General features: G+C 37.5%; 1 protein-coding gene across 1 annotated transcript in view; it reads left to right on the plus strand.

Moving 5' to 3' along the window:
- The first annotated feature begins 18,770 nt into the window (after positions 1–18,770).
- The window catches only part of LOC117410842 (T-cell activation Rho GTPase-activating protein-like), a 36,123-nt gene continuing 34,555 nt past the window's right edge, over positions 18,771–20,338 (plus strand). The window contains exon 1 of the mRNA XM_034017728.3: positions 18,771–18,903. Within this exon, the coding sequence (XP_033873619.2) occupies positions 18,859–18,903 (45 nt within the window). The 5' untranslated portion in view covers positions 18,771–18,858. The remainder of the gene's footprint in view (positions 18,904–20,338) is intronic.

The following is a 20,338-nucleotide window of genomic DNA, read 5'->3' on the forward strand; positions in this document are numbered from 1 at the left end:
GCTGGAGCCACTCAGAGGATAGCCACATCTTAATTCTCTTGAATGAAGCTTCTTCTGTCTCCCCCATCTGGAAAAGTATAGGATTACAACTCCATCCTGCTTATTTGTTGGTCTGGAAGGTATCAAGGTGGAAGCTCATGTGGATGTTGGAGTTATCTGTCATTATTTTTCAAAGAGCATCAGTTACAGCCTCTATTTCTAGAACAGCACAAGATACCGGCAATAATTTAATTCACAACCTCTTATGAAGTCTGCAGCCACTTAATTGCTTCGGCGAGGAGGTTTACACAATTCTGTTAGCTACAGGATATGCAGCTTATTTAACAAAAAGAGAAAACCCTAATATACATTAATACACCTATCTGTTTTGATTGTTGCTTTGTAGCGAATGAACACTATTACCTTGTTGTATTTATTAAGAATTTTTAATAGATTCCAAGACAAATGTCTTCTACACATCAGAAACAGAATTGAAAATGTTTGCCATTACATGTATTACGTTTCTTTCATAATTTCTAAATTATATATCATACACTAGCTGTCATTGTTGCATACTGGTAATTTGTGAATCTATAAACAAATTACTTGATCCACCATCTTAACTTGTGCAGTAAATGCGTCTGTATAACTAGCAAGTCGTGTGAAAGTTTAATGAACCTCCCATTGGTGGCTAATTAATATAGTGTGTATTAACTGGGTAAGAGGTCTTGATTTATTAGAGGGCTTGCTATTTCACTGACTGTTATTGAATATTTGATTTTAGGAGATAATGTAGAATGCCAGGGATTGGCTCCTGGTACCCTATCACTTCTTGAGTCAGACCGGGGCATTTGTTATCACTTATAGAATGGTCTGTTAGGGACACTTGCTTTAAGAGAGTTTTGAAATTTTATTAAAGTTACATACAATTGTCACTTAAAAATATATATATATATCAAAATCAATTTTAAAAAGCCAAAATGACAACAAAAATATTACTTATCACACATGAGTTGGTCATACAAATCCATATTTGAAAAAACTCAATTTGCAGCCATTGCACTGATAATGCAAGTCGGCCATTTTGAACCTCCAGCGAGGCAGCTCAGAGGTTGACTCACTGCTGTTAGGAAGCGCTGGCGGCGTGCGCATCATTCAATAGGAAAAGCCACGTAACGCCCTGGGGCACTCTGCTCATTGAACGCACTGGGAGACCTTTAGGACAGGAAGGTGATGGATGAGGAAGATTCAGACAGTAAGTAAAAGCTCACTGAAATCATTTGTCTAGGATGTAACTGTTTTGTCGAAACACTGATTTTATATGGCTGTAGTTGTTAACAAAAACTATATTGTGTGAATGTTGAACAGATGTTTAAACTAGCCAAATTAACTGCTGAGTTGAGTGAGTGAAAGATTAATAAATAACCACAGTATTTACTTCTGGTATGTAATCTTATTGTTACATTGTGCAAGAATCAAAAAATGCAGATGTTATATCAAATGTATGACTTCTGTTCTGGTAAAAAATATATTATTTTGCCCTCTAGAGGGAGACATAGTATAGTACTTCAACATGCACCTAATAAAGTAAATCTAAATTATTGTTGTAAATTCATCACTGTTACAGTAAAAATAGCGCTGTCTTATTTGTATGATGTTAAATCAATGTCCTGTTGTAAGTGACTCTGCATATTAGGATAACTGAAGGATCGGGTGAGACAGCAGGTGGCAGATGTGAAATAGAAAGAGCAGGATCGGGAAAGCTCACAGCAGGGGAGGAGTGTTCGCTGACAAGCCTGGTTCGCTGAACAGGCGTGTGAGGAGTAGGTTGAGCTGAGATGGATTGACAGTACATTGAAGGAGCTGATGTATCAGTCTTGTTTGCAATTTCCAGGGGAAACGAGGGGATAACAGTTTCCCATAGTAAACGCACAACAAAGTGTAACAAAGCATAGCGAAGCACAGGCAAGCACTGCAAAGCCAAAACAGAGGCACAGCAAAGCACAGGAAAACACAGCAACAAAGCATAGAGCACGGCGAAGCACAGACGAGCACCGTGAAGCCGAGAAAGGTATGGCAAAGCACACTATAAAACAAACTGCATATAAAAACAAACCAGGGCAAACCATCCCTATAAAAGTTTTTCACAACAAAAGCACATAAAAGTTTAACAATGCAAAGTGAAAGCCTGGCAACGCGTAGGGAAGCACAACGCGTAGGGAAGCAGAAAATGGAAACTAAATAGTAGGGATCTGCAGTACTGTGTGACAATATGCAAACAATAAAGCAAGACAAAGAATAAGGGTGCGCCCCAGGGCTTAAATAGGGAAGGCTAATTGATAGATTGGTTGGATGAAGTAGGGGGGAGCCCCTGCTCCTGCCCCAAGAACCAAGAGGATACAAGAAATCAAGAGGATACAAAGCACAATATTGTTATGTTAAAGGAAACAGTATGTTGAAATACTTTATTATAGGTTTGTTCTGGATGTTATTTTTAATTAAATTATGAGAACATTGAGGGAAAATAGGACCCCAATATGGCAAAGCGTGTAAAAAAAAAAATGTAGAATACACTTTTACAAAAGACTTGATAAGTGTGGAAAATGTTGTTGTACAGTCACATTTTTCCCTCATAATAATAATTAGTTTTTTTGAATTTCCAAGAGATTAATGCTCTTTGCTGTAAAATGTTTTACAATACCAGTATGCTACTGTGGGTTATAAACTGCAATTCCCAGCATAAAGTCCAACTGCAAGCGCTTGTAATTTTATAGATACTAAAACAGTATGTGGCCCCAGTTAAACAGTAAGATTGAAAAAATGATATCCTTCATTAAAAATTGCAAGAATAAAAGAAATTGCAGAGCATTGTTTAGTATATTTTATCTGCAGAAGTCTGATTGGGATGGTGTTTCTAAAAACTGCACATCATTTTAATCCATTGACTTTTTGCAGAACAATGCCAGAACATGTATCAATTTCTTATATTAAACATCTTTGACCAAACAAACGTATGCAGATACACTAAAAGTCCAATCAAAACAGCTACAGTACTGTGACGTCACAGGTCTTTAGATTGGAAATCAATCGCAAAACATTTCTTTTAAGAAGTAAATGTGGTTTGCAATATAGTGCACTGCAATATCAGTATTAATGGTATTATTAGCACTTTTGTAATAAGAAAAACTGTGCTGTCTCAGCAGTAAAATTATACAAATCCAATTATAAGTGGCCTATGAGCATATCTTTTTAAAACATGAACAACTGTGGCAAGGATGGCTTGTGGTGACATCAGACCAGGAAATGGACACTCACAGTACTACAGGGATGGAAGCGCTGATGCGCATATTTATTGTAAATGAAATATTTAAACAAAACAATTTTTTTAATAATGGCCAATACAAACAGACAACACACAGTGACCAAGTATTGTGCTGGTTTAAAGCCAGCATAAGCAGCAGTTGTTTACTTAAGTATCTCAGTTCTTACTTGTCTCGTTCCTCCTCTGAACACCAACCTCGTTCAGCCAAAGCTGCAGGTTTTTATACATGTGACCGTCTCCAGATTAGTAATAAATTAATCAATCTGGAGATGGTCACATTCTGCACAAGAGTTTTTAATTTGCGTGGCCGACAATTTGTCAATAATCATTAACTGCCAACCGCGCATACTCACGAGCTGTCTGGCAGAGACGAGCTGCTAACACTGCCCCTATCAGACCACATTTAAACCAAACCATAATGCATTAAATCACCCGTGCTACATAACCCAAACAAGACCTTTTAATTCATAAACACAATAATAGAGAAAACTAAATAAAACAAAATACACACAAGGGCGGTGTGTACCCAGTCACAACAACATATTAACTTCTGGGGATCCCATGCAAACATATATGTCCACATCGCATTGTTGTTCATTCCAGTTAAATAATTTTCAGACTCCCAAACTAGCTGAATTTCTGAGTTCTAAGCTTAATGTATGTTACTATTATACAGTAGGTGCATTAAAACTTCCAGTTTTGGTTGCAAAATAATTATTTAGAAATTAACCAGCTGACGTTTGGATTCAGTCTGACTTTCTACCACTTTTCAGATTGTGTCATGAAAATGCTTTGTAGTAAAGTCGATGGTGGTAATAGTGTTGACTATAAGGACACTTGCATGAGTGGTCATAACAAAAATCGCACTGCTGCTTCCTAGTAGCTAATAACATCCGGTGCTGCATTTAGACCATTATATTGAAAGTGACGAACAATATAGAAAATGAGTAGATACCAAGCCACCTTTAATCCAAAGTGTTATGTTTTGAAATATCTGCATATCTTACATTAAAGTATATTTAAAAAGCAATAAAATAATGAGGAATGAACAGTTTTCATTTTGCTAATGCAATATTGTTACACAACTGATTAAAAAAACACTTCCTGAAACAATAGACCTGACTTTCGTACAAGTGTTAGACATGACTAATGACTGTAAAGTTTTAATGGGTTATACACGATTCTGCTGGAGGGTACCAGCATTTATTGTATGACTTCTATTAAACCTCACTTCCATGAAATGCTTGCCTGTGCGGTGTACCTGGTGCAAAAAATAAGTAACATTTTCTGTTTCGATTTTGAACTGCTTAAAACTAATTCTAAGTGTTACATTATCCAACTGTAAAGAAAGAAAGAACACAAATGGCAACATCTATGACATTTCAGGTTCTGACTGGAACAGTTATGTACAGTGGCTCTCAAAAGTATTCACCCCCCTTGGACTTTTCCACATTTTATTGTGTTACGACATGGAATCAAAATGACGAGTTTTTGCCACTGATCAACACAAAAAAAGTCCATAATGTCAAAGTGAAAAATAAAATCTACAAATTGTTCGAAATTAATTCCAAATATAAAACAGAAAATAACTGATTGCATAAGTATTCACCCCCTTTGCTATGACACACCTAAATAAGCTCTGGTGCAACCAATTGTCTTTAGAAGTCACATAATTAGTTGAATGGAGTCCACCTGTGTGCAATTAAAGGTGTTTCACATGATTTCAGGTTAAATACACCCGTCTCTGGGAGGTCCCACAGTTGGTTAGTACATTTCCTAACGAAAACTACATCATGAAGACGAAGGAGCATTCAAAGCAAATCTGGAATAAGGTTCTTCAAAAGCACCAATCAGGGGTAGGATATAAGAACATTTCCAAGGCATTGAATATCCCCCGGAGCACAGTAAAGTCCATTATTAAGAAATGGAGAGAATATGGCACAACTGTGAATCTGTCTAGAACAGGCCGTCCTCAAAAACTGAGTATCCGGGCTAGAAGGGGACTAGTCAGGGAGGCCACCAAGAGGCCTATGGCAACTCTAAAGGAGTTACAGTCTTCCACGGCTGAACTGGGTGACACTGTGCATACGGCAACAATAACCCGGGTGCTTCACAAAACTGGCCTTTATGGGAGAGTGGCAAAAAGAAAGCCATTGTTGAAAAAAACTCACATCAAATCTCGGATAGAGTTTGCCAGAAGGCATGTGGGAGACTCTGAGACCAAGTGGAAGAAGATTCTATGGTCTGATGAGACCAAAATAGAGCTTTTTGGCCTCAACGCTAAGCGCTATGTTTGGCGCAAGCCTAACACCGCACATTATCCTGAGAACACCATCCCTACCGTGAAGCATGGTGGTGGCAGCATCATGCTATGGGGATGCTTCTCTGCGTCAGGGCCTGGAAAGCTTGTGAAGATAGAGGGCAAAATGGATGCAGCAAAGTACAGAGAAATCCTGGAGGAAAACCTGCTGAAGTCCTGGGACTTGGGAGAAGATTCAACTTCCAGCAGGACAATGACCCCAAACATACAGCCAAAGCCACACTGGAGTGGCTTAAAAACAAAAAGGTCAATGTCCTGGAGTGGCCCAGTTAAAGCCCAGAACTCGAATATGTGGAAAGAGTTGAAAATTGCTGTTCACCAAAGGTCCCCATCCAACTTGACGGAGCTTGAGCAATTTTGCAAAGAAGAATAGGCAAAAATTGCAGTGTCCAGATGTGCAAAGCTGGTAGAGACTTATCCAAATAGACTCATGGCTGTGATTGCTGCCAAAGGTGCCTCTACCAAATATTGACTCAAGGGGGTGAATACTTATGCAATCAATTATTTTCTGTTTTGTATTTGTAATTACTTTAGAACAATTTGTAGATTTTATTTTTCACTTTGACATTATGGACTTTTTTTGTGTTGACCAGTGGCAAAAACTCCTAATTAAATCCATTTTGATTCCATGTTGTAACACAATAAAATGTGGAAAAGTCCAAGGGGGGTGAATATTTTTGAGAGCCACTGTAAGCTAATCAATGTCTGCAGCGAAATTTCATTGATGGCCACTATTTATTGTATACATTCTTAGATCAAAAAGCAGTTAGTCTAGTCACAAAGAATTGACATAATTAGGAATGGAAAGGGAACATCATAACAACCCTACTCCCTGGGAGGGTTTTGAAAAGATAGATAACTCCATATATAAATGCCCTATTGTATTAACACATGGAAGACACGTTTTTGCAATGATTTATAAAACAACAATGCTGCAGGAACAAGACTTACTGCTAGCATAACTAATGACAGATCTTCCCTTATACATTGTTCAAACACAGGGAAGAGAACATTTAATTATAATCACCTGTGTGCAATGTAAGTTTGAATATTTTTGTATTACTTTTGACAAAAAAGACATTATAAAATAAAACTCATGACTCCATCTCTTTAGATCCCTCCTACCCCCATTGAGTGCTGTAGCAGTCTTGGAAATCATCATAGCAGAAACACATTTTCTGGGGTGTAAAATGAAAACAAAAAAATAGTTTCAGTATTGGTAGTAAATAGATAATACCTGATATGCTCATAAAAATATTTTGTAATTTTCTAACTATTTATGGATACGAAGATATTCAGTAAGAAATGGGGATACAAGGGGAAAATCATGAACTCATGGATCGTCTAAGCTAATTAGTTCTGAGCAGGAAGATGCTCTTTAAAAATGAACAGGACTTTAGAATCTAAGAAACAAAACTACCTGTAAGACATATTTCAAGAAGCCTAAGTGATCCATACAAACATTAACATTTTTGTTATCATACACAAAAACGTTTGTTCTGCTTTTAATAGCTTTAATAACTGTTGCCATGGTCAATTATCTAGCAAATAATGACGGTTGCGTCAGACATGAATTCTTTATTAATCCCCCCCAGTCATTCTGAATTTGTGCCTCACAACACCCCTCAATTGTGGGCCGTCCAAGAACAACCCATGCATTCTAGTCTTTATTGTGCTTATAGAAATGGTCTTTATAATGTTTAAAAAATCATGCAAAACAATATATAAGTATGATGAGGCTATTCCACTCTTGTGCTAAACTCATCATTGGAGATTTGGAGATGGCATAAGCTGGAATCCTTTTCAGCCAATCAAATAAAGGACCCAGTCAAATCAATCAATCAACTTTTTTACACATTTCTGAAAAGCTGTTGACGTTGCCCTACATCCCCTTTGTAGGAGTTTCCACAGTACACAGAAGGGTTCCCATCAATGTTTCCATTATTCAAATACAAGACCTGTATTGAAAAGAAAAATTGTCCTCATAATTGGAAGAGAGTGTAAACATTTATTATATAATCACGGACATTACTGCACGTCATACATTGTGTATGAATGTGGAGCTATTAACAAAGTCAATGCCTCTTCAAGAATGAAAATATTGTAATAATATTGTGAATATTGATGTAACAGTATGAGCCCTATTCACAAACCTTGAATTATTTAAAGGTTATATTTTGTTTGTTGACATTTATGATGTCATTTTATTATTTATTTAATACAGTTTTATATCCATTAAACTTCTCAGGACTGTTGTTACAGAAGCCAAAGATTATTGACTACATTTAATTTATCAAAGCTAATCTAATAATTACATTTTGATCATTTTAATCTCTAGTAAATAACAAATGAAACAAAATAAAAATACATCTTATGAAATCCAGCCAAGTATTTGTCTGCTGAATACATTTAACCAGTGCAGGCACATACAGAGGGTATTCATAATTGCGTAATAAAATAAACGCACAGTGAGTTGTAAAACTTTGGGGAAGTGTATACCATGTAAAACGTGACAGACATGATGGTTAGTTCAAATTACTTTATAAAGACTGATTCTATCCATGTAACACTTTCAATTTAGATGCATTATATATTTTGTATAGTTATATTTCTATACATTTGTGTGTCTAATATATATATATATTGTAAATGACACTCACCCACTCGGGTTCGTTGCCCCTTTAAAAATTGACCCAACACACAGAAATTGATTTTTACAGCGCGGTTGCACTAATTTTTAATAAACACAAAATAAACAAACTACAAAACAAACACCTAGCTCTGTACGAGCACTAACTAAACAAACAGGAACCTAACTAATAAGCCGGACAGCTAAGCTGTTTACCGGCTAAAACAAAACACCAAACAGAACACACAGTTACTTCCTTTTTTTTTCCCCACAATACGATTGACTACACCAACAATCGGGCTTCTTACTTCGTGACAGCCCCGAACAGACTGGCTGTCTTTCTTTTAAACCCTGCACCTGGCTCTAATTTACAATTAACCAGGTGTGGGTGATAATTAAACTAATAAAACAATTAACCAGGACAAATGTGCATTCCGCACATGTTTTTACTGCAGAGAGGTTTTAACCCCCTCCCTGCTGTCTCACAATATATATATATATATATATATATATATATATATATATATATATATATATATATATATATATATATATATATATATTCTCTCTTGCTTTCCATGCTCTTTAAGCCTGATATCTGCTATTAGCGCTGTGTTGTTGCTACTATTTCATGTATTATGCACTTTCCACTGTATTTAATGTATTTTTCATTTTTATTATTTTCTTTTTACTGTATTTCATGTATTATGCATTTCTCTGTATTTAAAGTATTATGGATTTTCTTGTTACTGCATCTTGTAAAACGCTTTGTGATGGTGGTCCACTATGAAAGGTGCTATATAAAATAAAGATTGATTGATTGATTGATTGTACTGTACAGTTAACTGCATATAATATTATTGTTACACCACGACTGAAAAATGTCACTTTAAATGCTGCTTTATCTGCTTGTTAGCCTAACATCGGCCATGTTCAGAATCCAGGCAATGACATGCACCCGTTCTTTAACATGAACTGCCCGAGTGGGATACAGAAAATGTTACAGGTCCTGTCGGTAAGTGATGATTATCTGAAATTTTTAGGGTTAGTTATACTGAGCAACATTTTGCAAAGCTTTAACCCATGAGTTATTTCATTTTTAAGTGTTTTTTGTAATATCAGTTTTGGACAGGTTTGAACAATATATATGTTATGTATATAATTTACTGTACAACTTTTGTCTGATTTATGATATACACTTTGTTCAAATTAATACAGAAACCTAATACACAGAGCACATTTTGCTGCCTGGGTCACGGCCTTGTGAATAGTAACTGTAGTCGTCTGATTTACTGGAGCTTTCCTAAAAACTACTCATACCCTAACTATTTTAAAAAATAATAATAATAATCTCTGATAGAAAATTTGTGTGTAATATGTTTTTATCCAAAACAGAAACATGCAAAGCAGTTGTTGGTTATAGATTAGTAAAGTGCCAAAAGAATCTTAGATACAATTACATAACTGGTTCCTGAATGGCTCTTGGTGACAATGTTCACTTCATCTTTGATTAATAACCCATGAAAATAATTAAGAGTGCAGGATGTTCCAGATAAATAATTTTGAATGAGATTTCAATATTGAAAAGATTGGCAACACAAATTGCCGCATTTGACCTTTTTCATTTAGTAGCAATTTTTTAAAGCGCTATTCATAAGATGAAATAAGGACTGTAAAAAAACACAATATCTGGGGAGCCTTATATATATATATATATATATATATATATATATATATATATATATATATATATATATATATATTAGTCGAAAGTTTACATACCCCAATGCAAATTTATCATTTCTAGAAATTTCTCAAAAACAAATAATTTTAGGAAGAATCTTTTGTAGCAAAATTTTGCTTTTGTGGCTGAGGAAAAAATATTTATTTCAGCAATTTTTTTGTAAAACTCCAAAAATGCTAATTCAGAAGTATTCATACCCTTTGATGCTCTTATAGTATTGTCTACAACATGCTAGAAATTTCAATATGATAATGCAGAACCTAATTCTAGAAAAGTCTAGAAAATGCTGGATTGTAGGTGAACATTCTTAGAGAGTATAGGATGATTGCTGTCATTACCAATAAGGCAATATGTGAAAAAGTAAAGAGCTATCTGAAGACCTTAGGCAGAAAATTATTTATTGTCATAAAGCTGGGGTAGGATACAAGAAGGTTTCTAAGCATATGAGTAAACCAATTCCAACTATTATTTCTATTATCAAGAAATACAAGACTCATTGTACTGTCACAATGCTCCCTCAGTCTGGAAGAAAGAAGGTTATTTCACAAAGAACAAGTAGAAGAATTGTGAGGAAGGTTAATAACAATCCAAGATTGACTGCCAAAGATATTCAAAGTGAATTGGCTGCAAGTGGGACTTGGGTTTCCATTTTAATCATAGGTCGAGTATTGCATAGCGAAGGTCTCAATGGTCGCAAGCCACAGAAAAAGCCACTCTTAGGAAAACTTCACAAGGACAATCACTTAAAGTTTGCAAAACGACATTTGAATGATGGATATGAGTTCTGGTCAAAGCTTTTGTGGAGTGATGAAACAAAAATCGAGCTATTTGGTCACACTGGTAGTCGTTATGTTTGGAGAGTCTGGTGAGGCATACAAAGAAAAGAACACCATACCTACTACAGTCAAGCATGGAGGTGGTAATATCCTTCTTTGGGGCAGTTTTTCCTCTAATGGCACAGGAGATTTAGTTATAATACATGGTAAAATGGATTCCATAGCAAAATTATATAATCTGAAACCCTCCGTTACATTGAAACCCTCCTGGACATTCCAACACGACAACGATCCAAAGCACACATCAAAATCTACTTCTGAATGGTTAAAGAAGAATAAAATCAAGGCTCTGGAATGGCCTAGTCAAAGTTCAGTTCATTCAAGATTACACTACACTTCAATAATTTTCTTTTTGACACGCACAGCAGCAGTTTAGCTGAAAGCTCATCTGGTGCTGCAAACAAGGGCACTTTTTTCCTTTGGTTAAAAAATAGGACTCAGCACATTCAAGTGGGTTGCCAGATTTTTGTTGTTGTTGTGAAGTACATGTGCTTATGTGTCAGACAGCTGAAGCAAAAAGACCATTCAAACTGGATAAGAACTAGTTTTTTAGATGCATGTAAAAATGCAAAAAAGCATAGAAAAACATGTACTGTATAACATTGTTGATTTGTGGTCAGTTAGAAATATAATATAAAATGATACTGTAATAATAATTTTCAATTATTATCCAAATCACTGTCAACCAAAATCTGTAATCTGTAGTATTTTGTATTTAATTATATCCTGATGTAACTATCACTGACACTGTTATCTGCTTCGTTATAGAATCGTACTTGTACTTGTACTTTTTTTTTTTTTTTTTTTTTTTTTTTAATTTAGTCGTCGCCAAATTTTTTACGCCGTTTTTTCTCCCCAATTTAGCACACCCAATTATTATCTGCATCCTCGGCTCACCGCTCGCAACCCCCCTGACAACTCGGAAAACAGAGGCTGGAACAACGTGCTCCTGCCAAGCCGTCATTTTTCGCACTGCAGATCCACAGCAATGCCACCAGACCTATAGTGCCGGAGGACAACACAGATCTGGCGGCTCCACTGCAGGACCATAGACGCCCTATCGGCCACAGGGGTCGCTGATGCACGGTGAGCCGTGGATTCCCCTGCCGATGTTGGTGAGGTTGGGGGGAGGGGGGGGGGGGGGGGGCATGTGCTGATATTGACGGCATATAAGTAGAAATCTTTGCTGTCTCTATCAGACCAACAGGTAGGATCAGCAGAGTTGAAAGGCCACTGCAGCAACTCAGAACTGCAGTATAACCTCCCCTCATGCTGGTAACGCTAGAGGAAAGCCATTTACTGTTATAAGCACACACAAAAAACCGTGTTAGCCAGGCGGGTCATCTGCGCCTCCGCTGTGTAGGCCCTCTTCAGATGTGTTTCCGTAACCCTGCACTGAGGGTTCGGGCACATCTGGTGCCTAGGCAATCCCCCCACCGGCGAAGCCTTAACCAAGGCCGCAAAGGTGGAGTCAACCAAGCTTTTCCGCACCTACCAATGAAGCAAAACACTCGGTGCTGACGCCGGTCGATCCCAAGAGGAGCGCTCCTCCGCCATAAAGTAAGGGAATGGTGTTTGACAGCGTCGGATGCTCTCTCTCTTCCATCTCCGTGGGGAAGGATCCCTCACCCCAGGAGGCCGCTATAGACAGTGTGTCCTCCTCCGACATCAGACTGTGATTCCGGCTCTATTCCATGGCCCTATTCAGCCTATTGCGACGGACTCTGGGCTGAAAAGACATGCAGATGTCACAAAAGTCCTCGTCCCCGATGGCCTTGGTGGCGTGTTGTACACCTAGGCACTGCACGCAGAGAGAGTGCCCATCATTATGCGGCATGTTTGCCTTGCAGGACGTGCAGGCGTGAAACCACGGTAGATTCGTTATGGTTGGAGTCACAGGTGTGTCTCCAGTAACAATGCTGGCGCTATGCGTCCGCGTTACAAGACACACTGGGTACCGTGAACACCTAGTGCACCAAGTACTGTTGAGCGCTTTGTGCGTCAAATTCTACGTGCACCGAGGCGCTATGCACATCGGGTGCACCGAGCACCTTGCGTACCGAGTGCACCGAGTACTGGGCGCACCTAGTGTCCCTAGTACCGAGTGCACCAAACACTGCGTGCACCAAGTGCACCGAGCGCCGTATGCACCAAGTCGTTATCTGCACCAAGTGCACCAAGCACTGTGCGCACCGATTGCACCGAGCATGGCATGCACCGAGCGTCGCTTGCACCGAGTACCCCCAGCACCGTATATACGGGGATGCTATGCGCACCGCGTGCACTGAGCACACTAGAGCGTGCACCGGAGCACTATGCGCACTGAGTGCATCAGGCAATGAGCGCACCGAGCCTACCCTAACCGTGTGTAGTCACACACCTGGTCAGCGCGTAGCGTATACCAGGGGACACATCGGCCAAAGCTGCGGCGGGCGAATCTGTGGACAGAGTACAACACAATAAAAACAATACAAGTGGGGAGCAACAACTGTTGTTGTTGTTCGATTTTTAGAAGGCCCGATGCACCGAGGTGGGCGGGCTGAGGCAGCCAGCGAGGTCTACTCTACAGCGGGTCTAGTAAAAATACAGCCCCGTGGAGGACAAGGCCTGCTGTTGTTGTTTTTTTTGGTTTTCTGTTTTTAACCTAGCTGCTGCACAACACAGGCAAGCGGGTATTTAGTCAACAACAATAACAATATATATACGTTTTTAATATATTTAAACTGCCACGCCGCAGCTAGCATAGTCGCTCGACAGCGGGGGTATGGCAAAGCCTAGCCCCGGTTGAGGATGTGCTCCCACACGAGTGAAGGTTGGAAAAAACAACAACACTCCTTTAACAATGCTGCACAGGCAGTTGACTCACGTACCACAGATAGGAAAGCAGCAGCCTGCACCGCGAGCGCAGGCAGGTTGCTTAATCAAGAAAAAGGCTGAATCAGGAGTCACTGATTCTTTGAAAGCGGCAAAAATACATACATTTGGGATTTTATCTGTAAGGCTTATCCTTTAGAGAAAATGTTTTGTCCTTATAGCTTAGTTCTGCTAGTGAAAGCACTCCTGCTATGGAAATTGACTAGCCTACGGCTGAAGCCATAGTAAAGGAAACCTGTTTTTTCTGCTTTTGAAAGAAGTTCAATTAAAACGTAATTTTAGGAATGCCCTCATTCATGCGTCAATGTAAATATGACTTCCATGTATCTATAAATGCCTCTACAGGTAAACGGTTTGACAGGAATTAGCTGTCATGGGCTTCAGAGAAAGTACCAAAAGAAATTTTCTGTGTGACTGCGAAGAGATTCTTGACAGAGGGCCTGGGTTTTTGAATGACTTACAGATTTGTTTTGATTTGTTTTCAAACCAATGCCAGTAACTACAGCAAGTGTACATTAAGTAGCCTACACTTCATGCGCAGTGAATAAAACATTTTTTTTTAAAAATGTATTATTGACAATACTGTGTGGGAAATAAGAGACACTAAATGCATGTTAATTTTGTATGGCAATGTTGCAATTTAACTGTGTTTCCCTGTCATCTACTATACCATGTTAAATATATTATACTATGCTTTACTTTACTTTTGCTTCTTACACTTTTACATATTTTAAATTTCAGCAAAACTTAGCAATACTGGTATTTTACCACCAAACTATTATGTGGCAAACATGTTAATTTAAGACAAACTTGGTACTGGTAGGACATATTATCTTAAGTCTTCTAGTTGTTTTAGATTCATAATTTTCTGTTTCAGTCATAACATCCTGAAGATTTTTTCAAAATCATGAGGAGAAACCCCTGTGGCCTCAATGGAGCTCTCAGAATTAAGTCAGAATTCTAAGTAAAACAACCACTCTGCCTAGCAGCAGTAAAACATACTGTGCAGTACCGCATTCGCTATACAAGGCAGCAAGTGGAATTTCTTGCATCCACTAGGGGCAGAATGTTGCAAGAAGAAAGGTTCATGTTTAGAATCTGGTGTACCTGATATACAGTGCTTAGAACTGATATTTGATACCCATTTCAAGTTGTTCTCTACAGGAGGAGCACGTGAGCTATTACACTTTGCAGATGTGCCCAATACAGTATTGGAATCTGAATTTGAATATTTCTTTCTGTAACCATTTCTGTCTCATTTCAGAATGTGATCATTTTCATTCAACATAACTGGTGTTTCTTTGAGAAAGGTAGTCTGACCCTTCTGGTATTGCACCTTTTTATTTACAGGTTAGCAAAGCTGAGGGTTGAGAAAACCTTACAGCCATATTTAAAACAGCTTCTAGTGGCTGTTTTATTATTAGGTTACAAGTGAACAAGTTACAGACAACAAAATAGTGCCAACTATTCAGTATCCTAATAAAGATAACAGGCACAGAATATGTTCTCATCTCAGCCCATCTTTCCATAAACACACACATAAACACACACCTGCACCCATGAAAGAATGCATTGTGATCACAGGACTCAGCAATAGCTGGCAGAGAGAGCAGCAAACCATGCCAGACACTATTAGAAGTTAACACATGCATTGGGATGGCTGCCAAACCTCCATCACTCTCTGTCTTATCAGGAATCATAAGATTACTTGGTTTTACTTATTGGATAAATTTGTAAAGTCATTAGGCTGCATCACACAGTCATGTCTAAGTAGGGCTGACAGGAGAGGAAGAACCAGGTCTATTTTTACTCTTTGCTATGGGGTTAGCTTCCTGATTAAAGAGGCTGAAGGCTGTTAAGGTGTGTGATGAACAAACAGAAATGCTTGAATGCTTTTACCATAGGCCAGTCAGCTTGTCATGATCCCATGTAAGTTTAATGTACAGAAAAGGTTGGATGTCCCTCCCTTCAGGTTAAAAACTACAAGCTGTGTAATACACAGAGCTCCAGACATATTTGAGTTTTAATGGATCTGAGCTGGGTGTAGATGTAAGCCTGCAGTTGTTTTAAATTATTTCATATATAATTAAAGCAAGTATAGTAAAAAATACTTGGTTTAGTATTAAGAACAGCCACTCGATAGATAATTAACCCTTCTGATTTTGAAAAGGAGATAAGTGTCTCAAAAATAAATCTGCTGAGGGTACCCTGAGAAATAAATAAACAATTGCTCAGGTTCAAAGTTTGTGGTAAACTTCTAAGCTGCTAGTCTGCGATTTTTTCTGTTGTGGGAACCATCAAACAAGTTCTGTGCCCTCATTTGAACTTCAGTAACAGAGGTTCCATGATACATCCTTTAGCCAACACCATTTGGCTGTGCCTGAAAACAAAGAATGGTCAAACTGAGCCAAATGTTTTGCTAATGGTACTACTCTGCCCAGGCTTTTCAGAATGTCCTCACTTCATTCATATTTTCCAACAGTCACACCACCATTACCTTGGTATGCTTGGAGCAACAGTGATTGCTCTTATCTGTATCAGCTTTCAGATCTCTTGCTTTTTGGAATTAACACCAGGTTTAATCGTCCCTGTTCATGAGGATATCATGTTAAGTTATGGTCGTTCAATATGTGTCATGTTCTAGATATGTTTTTTACAATTCATTAAAGGTTAAACATTGATTGTTTTGACAGAGCGAGAAATGCAACTTTATATTTTTCCATTACAAGCAAGTCTTAATGTTCCTTTTCAACAACAGCAATTTCTTGCGAAAATTTGTATTACAATTCTAACCTTTATCATTCTCTTCTCAGAATGAATGTTTCACAGAAGTATTTTTATCCAGAAAAGGTTTTCATGTCTTTTCCACCCACTTTTTTTGTACACAGACATGCACATATGCTATTGATGGAAAGTACCTCTCATGAAAGGTATTTCAATGCAGTTCTACATAAGTTTCAATGTCTAAAAAATACAAGCAGAATACAAGAACTATTTTTAAACAAGTCATCCCCACAACAGAAAGCAGTACCCATTGAATGCTAAAGTATTTGTATATGGATAAAAGCTGCAATATTTATTTACCTAGACTCCTTCCTTCTATCAAACATAAAATTAAAGATCTGACATAATGTATTGAATAGGCTGGATTGTAAACACAATATTATAAGCAGGGTGGCTAGATATTGTGTGATATCTGACCAATGGGTATTACATGGTCAAAATAAAGCTTTACCAAAATAATGAGATTAATGAATGCTAAAACAGATATCCATATCCATTTATGAAAGCACTGCTTATTCAAGCAGTTTTATGGATGACCTTCAATTTGTGCAAAAAAAAAAATGTAAAAGTAAAAAAAAAAAGTATGTAAAGGGTAATGGATGAGAATGTCAGTTGATAATGGAACCAGCTAATTGAAGGGTGGGGACACATTTATCAGGCAGGTAAAATGACCAAGTAAAGTAAGTGCTACTCCATCTTAAAGCATGGCTTGAGATTTATTTAACCTATTGCATAGCCAGATACCATGCTTTAAAATAAAAATATATGTTTACTGTGTTTCTTTCAAAACTGCACATAAGACATAACAAACAGAAGTGTGCAACAGGTAAGATTTATGGCTGAAGGAAGGGAAGGCACCACAAGCCCTTCTCAAAACAGCAGGACTAATGAGATTTACCACCTCATCACATATACAAGGTGAAGAATGCATGACTTGGATGGTGATACCATCAATTATGTGGTCTAAAATAGTGATGGCTACCCTATGTGTGTGAGAAGTGAGCATGTCATTCCATTAAAGGCTTTTGCTCAGCATGTCAATGTACGTGAAAAATTCCTGCATAAATTAAGGAAGGTAAAATGGATGGGAGAGAGAAATGAAAAACATTCCTATTATTTCACACACAAGGAAGGAGATGCAGATGCTAAACACTTGTTTTGCCCTTGTTTCACAAAGCCTACAAGAAGGGGCAAATAAATCATCCCAGAAGACCCTTCACTATGAACAATGAACAATGCTAAGTGCCCAATGTGTGGATGACTGGATTCCAAACAGTAAGTTAAGGAATGACATTTTTTAACAGCAGTGAATGTAAGACTTTGCTGAACCTGACCTTGCCACATTCCCCATCCAATCTGCTACTAGCCACGAAAAAAAATGTATAAAGATTTTAGACTTCTGGAATAAGAAATATACATTACACAAAATGCAGATGGCCAAAGACAGGCAGGCAGACCAAAAGATAGACATATGATATCGTGACAGACAGACATAAACACATTGATCAAACCTAAACCAAGGTTGATAAATTAGACTTAGAGATCTGAAAACATGTTTTGACATCAGTTATGTTCATATTCACAACCTTGTATGCTTTCAAATCTTGGCCTCAACCTCCACAAGTTTATAAGATCCCACCTGCTCCCCCACTATGTATCAAGGTAAGTATTATTATTATTATTATTATTTATTTCTTAGCAGACGCCCTTATCCAGGGCGACTTACAATTGTTACAAGATATCACATTATACAGATATCACATTATTTTACATACAATTACCCATATATACAGTTGGGTTTTTACTAGAGCAATCTAGGTAAAGTACCTTGCTCAAGGGTACAACAGCAGTGTCCCCCACTGGGGATTGAACCCACAACCCTCCAGTCCAGAGTCCAGAGATCTAACCACTACTCCACACTGCTGCCCCTAAGTAGGTAGCTTTGCCTTAACCATGTAAAGTGACTATTACAGTAAGAAACGTACTCCTCAAATGTGCAATATTATTAATTCTTTGATACAGTATTTTGTGCATATGGTGCATACATTACCTTTTTCTCAACTACCATCACCACTACTGCCAGACTATCAAAAACAATAAACCAAATATAATTGCTTCTGCTCTATGAACCGTGTAGCTTTTATTTTCCAATTGACTCATACATGGAGGTAGTGCTCTTATTTTATCAGTAAGAATCTGGTTAAAACTTAATTACAATGCTTGAGCACTTGAGTCTAACGGGACCTCCCCTCTCCTTTGTGTTTTGACTGGTATCTGCTCATCAGCACTAGCTGAAGTGGTCAGTCAGGACTGGAGCAACTCCTACACCCCTGAAGCAGCTGCTACTACACTCCACAGACAGAGACAACCATGAGAAGGGGAAGCTATGATGATATTGCTGCTTCAATAAGCCCTGTAAGTAATTGCAGAAAAGGTGCAAATCAAAAGTTATGAGGCTTTATCTATTGTTTTATTTCTTCTCTAGATAATCTTAAATGTTTTGAGAAAGGTATACAATGTAAACTTACAGTATGAACACATGTGTTCATTTAGTGTAAATCAGTCAGTAACAAAATACCTGTAGCTATAATATAACACAATATAGCACAGAAACAATTATCTTGTGACCAATAGGGCTGTACATTTAATAGCATGCCAAAGATAACAGGTCTTACTTTCTTGTAGAATATGTATTTCCATAGGTAGTGTTTCATTTTCAGTTCCTGTCAGTAAGTTGCCTTTTTTCACACAACATATATATGATATAAGTCACAGCTGATCATAATCAATTGGTGTTTACGTCAATGATTGACAATTACTGAATGAACTTTAGTTTATTTAGTTATTATTAGTTTAATTATTTATTATTTTTCTGAAGAGATTTTAGAGGCATGATGCTTGAAATTTTATCCCTCCTCACAATTTTTTTTTTTCGCTGCACTGTATTTTTCAATATTTAAGTTAAAGTCTTTCATTTAAGTGTATACGGCCCATCTTAAACTTTGTGTATGTCTTACATTTTAACATAGAAACCAATTATCAAATCCCAGTGTGCAATTTGCATAATCTTTTATAATTGAAAATGTTATTTATTTACTATGTTCATTTTACTATTTTTTGACTGGTGGGTCTATCAAATGTCATTGATATTTAGGGAACTTATTATGTTTGTTTCCATGGTAATATGTATTATAGGTGATGACATCACTTTGTATCATTTTTGCACTTTAATATAACTTTTGATATATCTTTACCTCCAGTATGATGTATTTTAAATTGGTTTAGACACATTTCCCATTTTTTTAGGGAGACAAGCCAGTCACTTTACAAGACAGTTGGCAACAGACATAATCATCATAACGCCAACATTCACCAATTTGTCAGAATGCTTCCTACAGTGGCAAAGTACAATTTATAAAACTCTGTAATGGGGAATTTATTCTGATATCAGTATAGCAAAAGGCCAACTGTCAACCTTGTGCCATGTGCAGATGTTTGTAGAAATTAAAATGTCTTTTTTAACTGGTTAACTGGTTTTAGAACCTAGATAACCAGAGTGTGCATTCGCTCCTCTTTTTGTGTTGAGTAACGTGTGTCAGAGATACGAATGACATACAATTCGTCCAGGCTTTAGAATGTAGTGACAGAATTAAGCGATGGATTACAGAGTATCAGAACTGCCAGTTTTGGTAAAGACAAACAAAAATTCTAGCTTGATAGCTTTGCATGGGAGTGAGAGGGAAAGGAAAAGGTCCAATACAGTGAACACAATTTGAAAATGAAAATAATGAACCATGAATGGGGCTGGATGTGTCTGCCAGGAAGCAATAAACATTAGCAGGATAAAGGG

This window comes from Acipenser ruthenus, chromosome 6, assembly GCF_902713425.1.
Source record: "Acipenser ruthenus chromosome 6, fAciRut3.2 maternal haplotype, whole genome shotgun sequence".
Lineage (NCBI taxonomy): Eukaryota > Metazoa > Chordata > Actinopteri > Acipenseriformes > Acipenseridae > Acipenser > Acipenser ruthenus.